Source organism: Cladophialophora yegresii (genome assembly GCF_000585515.1).
Source record: "Cladophialophora yegresii CBS 114405 chromosome Unknown aczIN-supercont1.3, whole genome shotgun sequence".
Lineage (NCBI taxonomy): Eukaryota > Fungi > Ascomycota > Eurotiomycetes > Chaetothyriales > Herpotrichiellaceae > Cladophialophora > Cladophialophora yegresii.
The window spans coordinates 4,189,611-4,202,897 of NW_006913047.1; the positions used below are offsets into that span (position 1 = coordinate 4,189,611).

Genomic DNA, 13,287 nt, shown 5'->3' on the forward strand with positions numbered 1-13,287 from the left:
ACTCACATTAAGCTCAAGCTGACGAGGCTGACCTCAGCATGCCTAGTGATGCTCCACCGTACAGTATTATGGTTCGGGTAAACTGCGGTCATCAAATCGCGTGCGGGCACTCAGGATGCGGTGTCGGTGCTCAGTAAATAATCTGGGCCGCCGCCCACAACTGAGCTGTCTTTCGTTTCTCTGTTAGAGAAAGAGGTGAACGCACCTATTGCAATATGGCTCCTTCTGCTTTCATAGACCACTCTCCTCACCAACCAACCCCGGTCGAGAAACTGTCCACCGCAAGCAACCTCGTGCTGATTGACAATTATGACTCCTTTACCTGGAATGTGTACCAGTATCTCGTCCTCGAGGGCGCCACAGTTACAGTCTACCGCAACGACAAAGTCACTCTCGAAGAATTAATAGCGAAGAAGCCAACTCAACTGGTCGTCAGCCCCGGCCCGGGTCACCCAGACACAGACGCTGGCATAAGCAAGGATGCGATCAAGTACTTTGCGGGCAAGATACCTATATTGGGGGTGTGCATGGGTCAGCAGTGCATCATCTCGGTCTTCGGTGGTGGAGTTGATGTTACTGGCGAGATACTACACGGGAAGACCTCGCCACTGAGACACGATGGGAAGGGCTGCTATACCACACTTGCACAAGACTTGCCCGTCACAAGATACCATTCTCTGGCAGGGACACACCCAACGTTACCTCAATCATTAGAGATATCTTCCTGGATAGCAAAGGGGCCCGATGGCGGCAAGGGCGTCATCATGGGTGTGCGGCATAAAGAATATGTGGTCGAGGGCGTTCAGTTTCACCCTGAGAGTATTCTGACCGAGAACGGCCGAGTCATGTTCAAGAATTTTCTTAGAATGAAGGGCGGCAAGTGGTCTGAAAACCCCGAATATGCTGCGCCGGAAAAGCATGTCAACGGTGCCAACGGCCAGGCATCCAAGAAGGAATCCATCCTAGAGAAGATTTACGCTCATCGTCGGCAGGCGGTAGCTGCACAGAAGCTCATACCTTCGCAGAGACCTGAGGATCTGCAGGACGCCTATGATCTCGGCCTTGCTCCTCCACAGATCTCCTTCCCCAGGCGCCTTCGTCAGTCCGCGTACCCAATCGCCCTTCTGGCGGAGATCAAACGAGCTTCCCCGTCCAAGGGCATCATTTCTCTTGGAACATGCGCACCAGCTCAAGCTCAACAGTATGCCACAGCTGGTGCCAGCGTCATCTCTGTTCTAACAGAACCCGAGTGGTTCAAGGGCAGTCTGGAAGACATGCGGCTTGTTCGCCAGGCCCTCGACAGTATGCCTAACAGACCTGCCGTACTCAGGAAGGAATTCATCTTCGACGAATATCAGATCCTCGAAGCGCGCTTGGCGGGTGCTGATACAGTGTTGCTGATTGTAAAGATGCTCGACGTGGAGACTTTGACGAGGCTGTATAACTATTCTAGGTCACTGGGCATGGAGCCGTTGGTCGAGGTCAACACCGCTGAAGAAATGAAAGTCGCCGTCGAGCTCGGTGCCGAGGTCATCGGCGTGAACAACCGGAACCTGACGAACTTTGAAGTCGATCTGGGCACAACAAGCCGGTTGATGGACCAGGTTCCGGAGCCGACTATAGTTTGTGCTCTGAGCGGGATATTCGGGCCTCAAGATGTCCAGGCCTACCGAAAAGATGGTGTCAAAGCAGTGCTCGTTGGAGAAGCACTCATGCGAGCACAGAGTACAGTGGAGTTTATATCGAAGTTGGTGGGTGATCCGGATGTTCCTCCCAGGACGAGGCCGCAGCAGCAGCTATCAGTCAAGATCTGTGGCACGCGGACGCCTGAAGGCGCCAAAGCAGCCGTAGAGGCTGGAGCAGAGCAGATTGGCATTATCCTTGTGCCGGGCCGCAGACGATACATTACAGACGATGCAGCCCTACAGATATCACAGGTTGTCAAGAACACGCCGCGACCCTCGCCTATCCCCTATCCATCAGACGCCGACGATGACCTAGGCAGCACGGACTATTTCACACACTCTTCCTCTCGCCTTCTACGCCGACCTGATCGCGCACAACTAGTTGGAGTGTTTGCTGACGCCCCATTATCGCACATAATCAAGCAAGTACACAAACTCAACTTGGATATCGTCCAACTGCACGGCTCGGAGCCGCTGGAGTATGCAAGGCAAATTCCCGTTCCCGTCATAAAGGCGTTCAAACCTGAAGACATGGGAATCAATGCCAAAGGCTACCACGCCATACCGCTGCTCGACGCCGGCAAGGGGGGGTCCGGGCAGCAAGTTGACATGGAGAATGTCAGAAGTCTCTTCAGAAAAGACAAGAATCTCAAGGTCATTCTTGCTGGTGGGTTGACCCCAGACAATGTTCAAAAGGTCTTAGCGGAAATGGGCAGGGAATACTTGGGAACAAATATCGTGGGTGTGGACGTTTCCTCAGGAGTGGAAGTGGATGGGAAGCAAAGTGTGGATATGATACGAGCTTTCGTGAAGGCCGTCAAGGGTTGAGCCCATAGCTGGCGTATGAACACATCACTTCAGAGCTACGATGCCCTGCCGTTCATTCCATCACAGTGGCGTATGGTTGTACCACGCTTCCATGATCAACCATGCATGAACTTTGAGATGTCTCTTTTACTGATCTGAAGCCCTTCGCCATCTGCTTTGAGTGCCTCGATCTGCTTTCATTTCCCTCACATGCCAGTCTCACATCCTGTCAGTCACCCTTCGACTCACAGACACATATGCTCGCTATCACTGCTGTCTAGCATGTGCTCGCCATCATCGCCTCTCTGCACTACATAAACCATCTATTTTCGATAGCTCGATCGACTGCTTCTCACTACCCTGCCTATCTTCAGATCATGTCTTACTGTCCCCTTTGAGCTTCTTGGTCGTACCCTCAAGCATCTAGTTCATACTCTGAATCATTTCTTGCTCAGCTTGCACCCGTCTCTTCCATCTAACCATCATCTACCATGCCGAAGAAGTTCGGAAAGATCGTCCTTGCCTCAACCGGAGACTTCCCAGGCGACAAGGACAACAAAGTCAAAGGCTGGGTCGAGCATGCCGGCGGCACCTTTGTCAAGGACCTCTCCAAAGATGTCACCCATCTGATCTGTAGCGAGAGGGCTTGGAAGCGGTACTATCCCATCGGTGTGTTTGCTCTCCTGCTGTTTGCTCCATAACATCCCGTTCCATGTGCTGACTGGTGGCATATAGTCAGAGAAGCTCGCCATATGCACACTGTCCACATTGTCAAGCTTGATTGGCTGGAGGACAGTCTGCTGAGCAAGTCCGGCAGACCGCTCGATCCCACACAGTACAAGTGGGAGCAGCGAAAGGGACAGTCTGGCGAGACAAAGCGCAAACGGAGGGAAGACGACACCATGGAGGGCGATGACGAAGCGAAGAAGCCGAAGTCGGCGAAGCAGACCAAGACGTGGAAGTCTCCTGACGCTGAGGGCCAGGGACGAGGCAAGAACGAAAGAGCTGAGAGAGCTGGTAAGCGCTCATACCCCTGGCGCAGGATCAAGTGTGGCGTTATAGTTGACTCGGACAGGCAAGGAGTTCGATGAGGCATGCATTGAGTTCGAGAAGATCATGGGAAAGCGTAAGTTCCCATTCCGTCGTCGCTAGAGCGCCCTTCCCTGTCATGGTGCCCAACGCTGAACGGGAACAGAAGGCTACCGGCCTTTCGCCGATCAGAGCGGCTTCGTGTACCTTTTCACCTTGGTGCGGAAGGACATCCTGAAGAATCGCGTGGAGAAGCATAGAATCAAGGTGCGTTATGCACCTTCTTTCACTTCCTGCCACGAGACCTTCATCCCACTGTCCCACCAAGGGGTCGATCGGAGACGCAAGAAGTCCGATGACAGCGTGACTGCTTCCGAGCGTATGATGTATCAACCAGAGGTTGGTAGCTCGAGAACGGCTGGCTTGCTTCTGGAGGACCCCATACTGCCACCATGCCCTGTTCCATTGTACTACTTCCCAAAGCCTTACCCATATTCCCACTACCCTTGCATAGCAAGCTCCCTGCCACGCCAGCTCACATCCGCCAACCGCAACTTGCGGGTGCCAATTCCCCATCCATGGGCTCAGAGTCTCCAGCTTTTTGTGTCCGAAGAACCCTCGGCTGTTGAACCGACCGGCAATCCCAAGTATTCGGCTCCGAGCGCCATACACCACCGCAATCTACCAGAGTTGCGCAAAAAGTCGTATGCCGCATACACTGTGTACACCAAACCAGGCTCTCGTCACGTTCAGACACTAGTGCCCGCTGGCAGCACCTTCGACTTCGCATGGGCCATGTTTTGCAAGTTCTTCAAGAAAAAGGTCGGGCTCGAATGGACAGATCTTCACGACGGATGGAAGAAGGGCCTCAAGCTCGAGCAGATCCACAAGGAGAGAGTTGGTGGTGGGGATGGCCCGGTCGAACATGGACACTGGGATGTGTTGGAACTGCCGCTCGCGAAAGGGCAAACAACCAGAGCAGGTGAAGACTCGACGGAATCTATTGAGCATGGGGAGGGCGGGCCGACTGTTACGGTGGTTGTGAATGCGACCTCGTTGACCACCGGAGACCAGGTCGAAGCTAGAGCTCAAACGCCAGAAGAGGGATGGTGAAGAGCTGACGACCAGACTGACCTGGGAGAACAGTTTGGACGTTGATTTGATGCTGCCTTGTCCTCGCGGCGACCCTTAATGTCGAAAGAAGCAGGCTTCGGTCCACGATCCATGTGCTTGGTTGCTGGACCTCCCGCACAGGGTCTTTGGTGCCTGCCGTGTGAATCATGCATATTGGCTTCATCTCATCATAGGTAGTCCTTCTTCCGGCTGGTCCTGGTATACTGCGTCAAAGCCCATTCGACCTCACCGCCTGAGTTCTTCTCCAGGGTGCCTCCTCTGATCTCAAAGCATCTCATGGTCATCCTAGGTCCGACCTCCGCAAGCTCAACATCTCTGTATCCAGTCTGCACGAAGACATGGTGGCGGACTTCGATGCTATCTTCAACATTCTTGAAGGTGACGACTCGGTTGCCGACCTTGTGCGGCCCGTCTCGGGGTGGGAAAATGTGCTTGAGGATCTGAACCACGCGCTTCCCAAGACGGGTAGTAAAGCCTTCGAAAATAAGATGTGGGTATGATTCAGAGACTGTGCCCCTTGACGCATCTGGGATGTCTGCTCGGAGCACGACGTTGTGGAGGGAGAAGGAAGCAGTCGGACCGTGTGGTAAATGAGAGATGGTCATGGCGGTGGGAGTTCCTCTGTGTTCGTGCAGAAGGATGATGTCGGTAAGTGCAGCAGCTTTCGCACTTGCCAGCAGGTTCGGGAGGATGAGGTTTCCTCGGTTCAAACGTATCGATGTGGGTAAGAGCAGGCGGATTTCCTTAGAGAACGTCGCAAGCCGAGTTGAAGGGCAGCGGGAAGTGGTGACTAGTGGTCGAGGATCGGCCAGACCAGAAAGCAACGAGTACTCATCGTCAAGAGACTCTGTGGCAGCCGCTGTCTCTGGATCAAGAGACTCGTCATACTTGAAATCCTTGCGGAGAGATTTGTCGTTGGCGATGGAGGGGTCGAGAGGCTTGCCAGTGGCCAGGGACTTTTTCAGCAGCGCCCGTTTTTCTGCAATGCTAGCATCACGCAGTTGGACTGCACGGCGATAGAGATAGTCGCGGCGCTCACGGGCCTGTCGTCGAATCATGCTGTCGACTGGGAATAAAGGCGCAGCAACACGAAGGAGCAATCACAACAGAAGAACAAGCATCACAAAATACTTGTAAAGTTTGATGGAGAATTTCACCGCGATTTATCCGGCCGCGACTGCCCACTCTTTGCCCTGCCGCTCTTGCAACCCTCACGAACCCTCTTCCGCCCTCTTCACAACAGCAGCAAGGCTCTTCAACGCACCGGCGCATGTGTTACGACAGACCGTCACTCACTGTTGGGACCCGGAGATTGTTAGAGGGGTGTGAGGCCGCGGTGTCCAGGTGAAGTCAGCATATTACCTGCATTTGCGCGGGCTCTGTCACCCTCGCCCCATTCCCCGTTACCCTTTCATACTTCGCAACGTCGCGACTCTAGGAGACAGATAGGCGTTTGGTTCAAGATGGAGGCTTTTAGCAACATGGGGAACCATCTGGTGTCAAACTCTGCCGCGGCGATCAATGCCAGCGATGACATTTCCACCGTCGACCCTGATGAGAGCGTCCTCAGTCTGGCCAAGGGCCCTAGAAGACGCCAGCACGATGATGACGAAACCGATAGTATCGAAGAAGACGATCTCGAGAGTCTGGCCTCGGCTGCGGTCGATGTGAACGGAAAGAAACAGGTCCAAAAGCCGGAGGAAGTCAAAGAGTTACCTGCCCATGCCTGCGCGTATGATGCCCTCCCTCCTTCTGTTGCGACAGCGCGATACTGATAGGACTCAAGCTACTGTGGCATCCACAACCCCAGCAGTGTCGTTCGGTGTCTGACATGCTCAAAGTGGTTTTGCAGCGCTCGTGGAAACACTTCCTCTTCCCACATTGTCAACCACCTCGTGCGAGCCCGCCACAAAGAAGTCCAACTGCACCCCAGCAGTTCTCTGGGTGATACTGTGCTAGAATGCTACAACTGCGGAACGAAAAATGTCTTCTTACTTGGCTTCATCCCTGCGAAGTCGGATACTGTGGTGGTTCTGTTATGCCGCCAGCCATGTGCTGCGATGCCTTCATCCAAGGACATGAACTGGGACACTTCGAGGTGGCAGCCATTGATCGAAGACCGTTCCTTCTTGTCTTGGCTTGTCTCACAGCCCACTGATCAGGAGCAGCTCCGAGCCCGGCATTTGAGCCCTCAAATGATTGCCAAGCTGGAAGAATTGTGGAAGGAAAATGCGAACGCTACCATCACCGATCTCGAAAAAGCCGCCAACATCGACGATGAGCCTGCGCCGGTCATGCTCCGGTACGAGGACGCCTACCAGTATCAGAACGTCTTCGGGCCGCTGGTCAAGATCGAAGCCGACTACGATCGCAAATTGAAGGAGAGCCAATCACAAGACAACTTGGTAGTCCGTTGGGATCTTGGTCTGAACAACAAGCACCTTGCAAGTTTCGTTCTCCCTAAACTCGAACTGGGCGATGTCAAATTGGCTGTGGGTGACGAAATGCGCCTCAAGTACTCCGGCGACCTGCGACCGGCCTGGGAAGGCGTTGGCTATGTCATCAAGATCCCTAACAATCAGTCTGACGAAGTCACCATTGAATTGAGATCCAAAGGCGACCACAAATCCGTTCCGACCGAATGCACCCATAATTTCACTGCTGACTACGTCTGGAAGGCAACGTCCTTTGACCGCATGCAGCTGGCCATGAAAACTTTCGCCATCGACGAATTGAGCGTCTCAGGCTACATCTTTCATCGCTTGCTCGGCCATGAAGTTGCCGCTGCCCCAATGAAGACACAGCTGCCCAAGAAATTCAGCGTGCCTGGTCTGCCCGAGCTTAACGGCAGTCAGATAAACGCTGTTAAGTCTGTTCTACAGAAGCCCTTAAGTTTGATCCAGGGTCCGCCAGGTACTGGTAAAACTGTCACATCCGCCACGATCATCTACCACTTGTCCAAAATCAATGGCGGTCAGGTCCTTGTCTGCGCTCCTTCCAACGTCGCCGTGGACCAATTGTGCGAACGCATTCACCGAACAGGCTTGAAGACTGTCAGGGTTACGGCCAAGTCCCGAGAAGACGTGGAGTCAACCGTGGGATTTCTATCGTTGCACGAGCAGGTCCGAATGAATGATAGCAATGTCGAACTGACGAAATTGAACCAACTCAAGTCCGAGTTGGGGGAGCTTTCCAGCCAAGATGAGAAGAAGTACAAGTCGTTGACCCGTGCAGCCGAACGAGAAATCCTTCAGAATGCCGATGTCATTTGTTGCACCTGCGTTGGTGCTGGAGATCCCAGATTAGCCAAGTCCAAATTCAGAACGGTCCTCATTGATGAGTCCACTCAGTCCGCAGAGCCGGAGTGCATGATCCCTCTGGTCCTCGGCTGCAAGCAAGTTGTTCTCGTTGGCGACCACCAACAGCTTGGACCTGTCATCATGAACAAGAAAGCGGCCAAGGCCGGGCTGAATCAGTCTCTGTTCGAGCGGCTGGTGGCTTTGGGCTGCGCCCCGATTCGGTTGAACGTTCAATACCGGATGCATCCGTGCTTGTCTGAGTTTCCGTCCAACATGTTTTACGAAGGATCCCTGCAGAACGGCGTCACCATGCAATCTCGCACTCGGAGGGATGTGGACTTTCCATGGCCTGTTCAGGACGACCCAATGATGTTCTGGTCCAACCTTGGAAATGAAGAAATCTCTGCTTCTGGTACTTCATACCTGAACCGCACCGAAGCGACCAACGTCGAAAAAATCGTAAGCCGATTCTTCAAAGCCGGCGTCAAGCCTTCAGATATTGGTGTTATTACCCCATACGAAGGACAGCGCAGCTACATTGTCAGCTCCATGCAATCGACGGGCACATTCAAGAAAGAAATGTACAAGGAGGTCGAGGTTGCCTCGGTCGATGCGTTCCAGGGACGAGAGAAGGACTTTATCATCTTGTCTTGTGTGAGATCTAATGATCACCAAGGCATTGGTTTCTTGAGCGACCCTCGTCGTCTCAACGTCGCCATGACCCGGGCCAAGTACGGATTTGTCATCCTTGGAAACCCCAAGGTCCTGTCGAAGCATCCGCTCTGGCACTATCTCTTGCTTCACTTCAAAGAGCGCAACTGCTTGGTTGAAGGCCCTCTTAACAATCTTCAGGTCTCGCTTCACCAGTTCAGCCGACCGAAACAGACTTATCGTGGGCCTCAACGCTATCAGATGGCGTACAACCACGCGAGCCACATGGCCAGCGGCATGATGAACGGTCGTGCTGCTCCACGCAACGACTTCCGCGAAGCGGCGGGCTCCGTTGTCGGGTATATCCCGGATGATGTTTCTTCTATCCATTCTTCTGCCATGGGTGGAGTCGGCGTGCCGGCTGGCTATCCGCCAATGTTCCAGGGTTTCACGCCTGACCCGTGGCCCTCTCTTCAAAATCAGAGCGCTGGTTCTCGCCGACAGAATGGAGTGAAGCCAAGACCAGTCCCAGGTAGTGTGGCAGGGGAGTCTACAGTGGCGACTGAATCGGACATCACTGGCAGTATCCTCGGCCAAGGAGGAGTCAGCCTGGACCAACTCTCCATACATGGCAACGGCAAGCAGCCGAGCTATAATCAGGCCGACCGCTTGAAGAGATATGTGGAGAATGGTCCTCCCGCTGGGGGTTACATGGCCAAGCACAAGTTGGGCAAGGGTATGCATGAGGATGAAGATGCTCGGAGCGTCTCTACTGCATTTGCAAGTCAAGTCGGTGGTGGCTACGACTGATATCGACGGGGACTGGCGACGACATAAGCCAAATACTGAGCTCGTTGAGCATTGGATTATTGACTACAGTCATTGAGACAGAAGTCCTATTCGACCGGACCCAAGCCTGAGCCGAGTCAATGTCATTCCTGGCCACCAGCAGCAGCGGACAAGGCACCACCCCGAGTCAGCTTTAGGCTACCAGGGCGAATTGCCAACCAAACCGCCTCCAGCATGGCAGCACATCTCACTGCGTGGACTTCCGGAGAGTCTTTGGCCTTGCCATGTGCAGGAAGGTGCAGCGGACGACGACGTTTTCTCCGAAGCAGCAGGTGATGGATCAGAGTGAAGACGGTGGCGGGAGCACACCAGCACCTCGGCGGGATTCTTGGACGGGACGAATGGCTCCGCTATCCTTTAGCTTGTTTTGTTGGGGGTCGCATGCTTCTAGCAGTGTGGACGAGGTGACGGGATTGTGGGATGTGGGAAGTAGAGATGTCGAGGAAGGTGGACGGTGACGGTGGGGTTGAGGTTGAGCGTGAATCTTGATCATTCTTTGTGTTGCCATACAGCACTTACACTCTTTTGTCCCGACGGTGAGAATACCTCAGACACTCCTTGAACAGACAATACGAACCTCGTTCATTTCATTGCTTTGCCCAAGCATCCTCCTAAAAATAATTGGAGATAATGAGGCGATCTCGCTCCGAGTTGGACGTTGCAAGAGAGCAGGCGCAAAGGTAAGTAAGTTGTTCGGTACCAAGATCCCACCTGATCCGTCGAATGCACTGAAGTTTGTGTTGTCGAGGTCTGAATGAACTGGATCCGAGCACTAGTGAACGCGATTCGACGGGAGCGGGAGGAGAACAAGCGGAGCAGCCAGAAGCGCCAGTAGAGTCTACCTAGGTGTCAAACATGGTTGGCCGACGCGAGACGGGAGCTCCACGATCTGGAGGCCGTGCCGTAGCGTGCGGGCGTGCCTAACACAGAACTGCACCCAAAACACAGTAGCACAACTGGGAGGCGTGGAGGCTAGGACACACCTGAAACGCTGCCCCACCACGCCAGCAGAAGGTTGTTGCCGCAAACACACCTTGACACGCTTCTTGAGTCGAGATGCCCCTTTTCCCTTACACGAGGAAGCCAGCCGTCAACCATGAGTGGTCAAGCCGACAGAGTCTTGGGCCAACGGTTTCCTTGGACACGTGCACACCAGGGTTTCGGGTCAGTGATGATCCGACAGTAAACCCACCGTGAGTGGGCTTCTCGCATGCAAGGGGAGACAACAGGACTCACAGTGGAAACCAACATTCAGCCTGGCGGCAACCGGCGTCATGAGATGAGTCTGGTGCTCGTGCACCACGACGCGAGTACTCCGTACTCCTACTGTAGGGTGCGAAGGTAAGCAAGGTATCGTCGAATTGCTTTTTTCCATATTCACTTTCATTGATTGTACCGTCTGGTTCTTGAACAGCACACGAGCGGCAGGCCGTTTTTTCCCTTTCTTTGCAGCAAGTCCGCGTGATTGCATGTTTACATTCACCTCTGTACTTCTCTGAGCTTGACCGTGACGAGACATCAAGAGCAGATACAGATTCCAGGGCCTACCAACATGTCCGTCGAAATGCCTCCAGATAATCACGCCCTCAAAGCGGCATTCGACCACGACATCTACTCATCCTCAGGCACTCCTCTTAAATTCGGCTCTCTCTTCTACGACGCTGACGTCTACCCGGCTGAGAAAAGAATACTAGTAATCTTCGTTCGACATTTCTTCTGTGGCAACTGCCAGGAGTACGTCCGCAGATTATCTTCAGCGCAGTCGCCCTTTCATCCATCCCTCAAGTCGACATCGCCAACGTGGACGACGAACTTTTCCAAGCCTGCAAATCGTACCCTTCCGAGTGTCGTAATCATTGGTCCTGGCCAGCCTAGCCTGATCTCCTCCTACCAGAGCCTGACACAATGTCCCTTCGACATTTATGCTGATCCATCAACACAGCTGTACGACAGTCTCCGAATGCACCGCACATTATCAATGGGAACGAAGGCACCCGGTTATATCGAACACTCCCTCTTGGGTGGCGCTGTCAAATCAGCGTGGCAGATTGTCCGGCGCGTTGGAAGTGGTGATGCCCTGGCCGGAGGTGACTGGGACGTAAATGGCGGAGAATTCCTGTTTACAAGATCTGCGACGCGGTCAAGACCAGGGTCCCACTCGCCCTCAAAGTCGAGATCAAGGTCCAGGTCGGCAAGCTCCCTCCCTTCGGGCAATATGAACTGGACCGTTACTTGGTGCCATCGAATGCTCAACTCACGAGATCACACCGAGCTGATGGACCTGGCTTACCACACTTGCTTCTCGATCCAGTCATCTCCGGAAAACGGTTCACGAACGAACTCCCCTGCTCCACCACTGAAGTCCATCTTGGTGAGCGGTAACAAGACCCATACAAAGACACTCTCGCACAGCTACTCCAGTGAGCGCCTAGGCGCCTGTCCTGCCCCTAGCATACCCAAGTCGAGAGCAGAGGCGGTCGCGAGCCCCTATCACAATCGCCCGGGTTCAAGGTCAAAGGCCCGACCAAGATCACGGAGTCAAACCCCCAAGCAGAATCATGATAGAGTCTGGTCGAGCATGAGTAACTCTGATACTCTGCGTTCGGAATCTCGTGCTTCGACCACTACCAACCGCGAGAACCTTGCTGCTAGTCCCATCTCTGAGGCGGACGAAGAGGAGATCAAACAACGAAATAGTTTCTCGGCTTCTGTTGCCGAAGCATTCAGTGTCCGAACAATGTTGCTGAAACGGTCGAAATCAGTCTCTGGATCCTCTGCTGCGCCTGAAGGAGCCCCTCCAATGCCTCGTCCTTCGACTTCTCTTTCTCAGCTGAGAACAGACAGCAGAGCAGGCAGCAACATGACAAAAGCTCGTTCGAAATCACTCATGGATCCTATCCCCCTTCTACACCCCAGGTCCAGAGCCAAACACGATGACACAACGGCAGCTTCGCGGGAGCCTACCACATCGGCACTGTGTCTTAGCTCAGCATCTGCGATCCGCACGCACACCCGCACCCGAACATTTTCGTTTTCCAAGACCGCCTCAAAGCATCGTCCAAACCTTTCCCTTGCCCGGAAACCGTCCAACAGAGTAGGGATGGATGAGAAAGGCGTCATGTTGGTCAACGGCGTCGAATTCGTGAATGTTATCAGTGTCAAAGCACGCATTGAGAGCGACGAGGACGAGCAGAGTAGAAAGAGGATCAGAGAGCGGGCGGACAGCGGATTGGGCATAGACGTCACCCAGGACAAGGACAACGCTGCAGTCGGGACAAGGGCAATGAAGCAGCTCCCGCCACTGCCTCTTCGGCCGGGCCAACGACACAAGTCCGCTGTGGTGACGGCTGCGGCCTAGAACACAGACTGTCGACTGACATACGGTTGTCCTTACTTCTACAGAGTATATGGTTTCCTTTTGTTCTGTCGAGCACGATGTTGGAAATGAAGAGAGGTCGGAAGATCTTGCGGGTCGAGATCATCACGGCCTCGGGCTAGACCAGCCGGGAATCGAAAACCGAGATGAATAGGAGTAATGAAAATTTACGACCATGGTTGTGCTTGCCGACCTGCATTGCCCGGCATCGCACCTACTGGGACTGGCTTTCTCGGCTGGTGAAGATTTCCCGAAAAGAGCTGCATCATCCTCCACAGCGGCCCTCAGCCCGCCTGGCACTCACGTACTCCACAGTGTGCCAGCAGCGCGATGGAGAACACATGTGAGAGAAAAGGGCGTCCGCCAAAAATGGTATTCCACACGGAAAAGTTCACATTTACTATGGGCGGTATTCCGTACTTTGTACTCGGTTCGTGGTCATAAGTCGTGGTGGTTA

At 53.8% G+C, this 13,287-nt stretch overlaps 6 protein-coding genes across 6 annotated transcripts; 5 read left to right on the forward strand and 1 right to left on the reverse strand.

Annotated features, from left to right (window-relative positions):
• Positions 1 to 215: 215 nt before the first annotated feature.
• On the forward strand, positions 216 to 2,513 carry A1O7_05275 (anthranilate synthase component 2; the record flags this gene model as incomplete). The annotated part of the gene is made up of 1 exon (XM_007759285.1): positions 216 to 2,513. One exon carries the CDS (start codon positions 216 to 218, stop codon positions 2,511 to 2,513), a length of 2,298 nt encoding a protein of 765 aa, XP_007757475.1.
• A 470-nt stretch (positions 2,514 to 2,983) lies between these two features.
• A1O7_05276 (uncharacterized protein) lies at positions 2,984 to 4,634 on the forward strand (the record flags this gene model as incomplete). Its single annotated transcript, XM_007759286.1, has 4 exons — positions 2,984 to 3,161; positions 3,228 to 3,509; positions 3,568 to 3,618; positions 3,688 to 4,634. 4 exons carry the CDS (start codon positions 2,984 to 2,986, stop codon positions 4,632 to 4,634), a joined length of 1,458 nt encoding a protein of 485 aa, XP_007757476.1.
• A 188-nt stretch (positions 4,635 to 4,822) lies between these two features.
• Positions 4,823 to 5,713, reverse strand: A1O7_05277 (uncharacterized protein; the record flags this gene model as incomplete). Its single annotated transcript, XM_007759287.1, has 1 exon — positions 4,823 to 5,713. One exon carries the CDS (start codon positions 5,711 to 5,713, stop codon positions 4,823 to 4,825), a length of 891 nt encoding a protein of 296 aa, XP_007757477.1.
• A 405-nt stretch (positions 5,714 to 6,118) lies between these two features.
• On the forward strand, positions 6,119 to 9,415 carry A1O7_05278 (regulator-nonsense transcripts 1; the record flags this gene model as incomplete). The annotated part of the gene is made up of 2 exons (XM_007759288.1): positions 6,119 to 6,387; positions 6,442 to 9,415. The coding sequence occupies 2 exons, from the start codon at positions 6,119 to 6,121 to the stop codon at positions 9,413 to 9,415; spliced, it is 3,243 nt and encodes a 1,080-aa protein (XP_007757478.1).
• A 1,591-nt stretch (positions 9,416 to 11,006) lies between these two features.
• On the forward strand, positions 11,007 to 12,016 carry A1O7_05279 (uncharacterized protein; the record flags this gene model as incomplete). The annotated part of the gene is made up of 2 exons (XM_007759289.1): positions 11,007 to 11,825; positions 11,906 to 12,016. 2 exons carry the CDS (start codon positions 11,007 to 11,009, stop codon positions 12,014 to 12,016), a joined length of 930 nt encoding a protein of 309 aa, XP_007757479.1.
• Positions 12,017 to 12,554: 538 nt separating this feature from the next.
• On the forward strand, positions 12,555 to 12,812 carry A1O7_05280 (uncharacterized protein; the record flags this gene model as incomplete). The annotated part of the gene is made up of 1 exon (XM_007759290.1): positions 12,555 to 12,812. One exon carries the CDS (start codon positions 12,555 to 12,557, stop codon positions 12,810 to 12,812), a length of 258 nt encoding a protein of 85 aa, XP_007757480.1.
• Between the last annotated feature and the right edge of the window lie 475 nt (positions 12,813 to 13,287).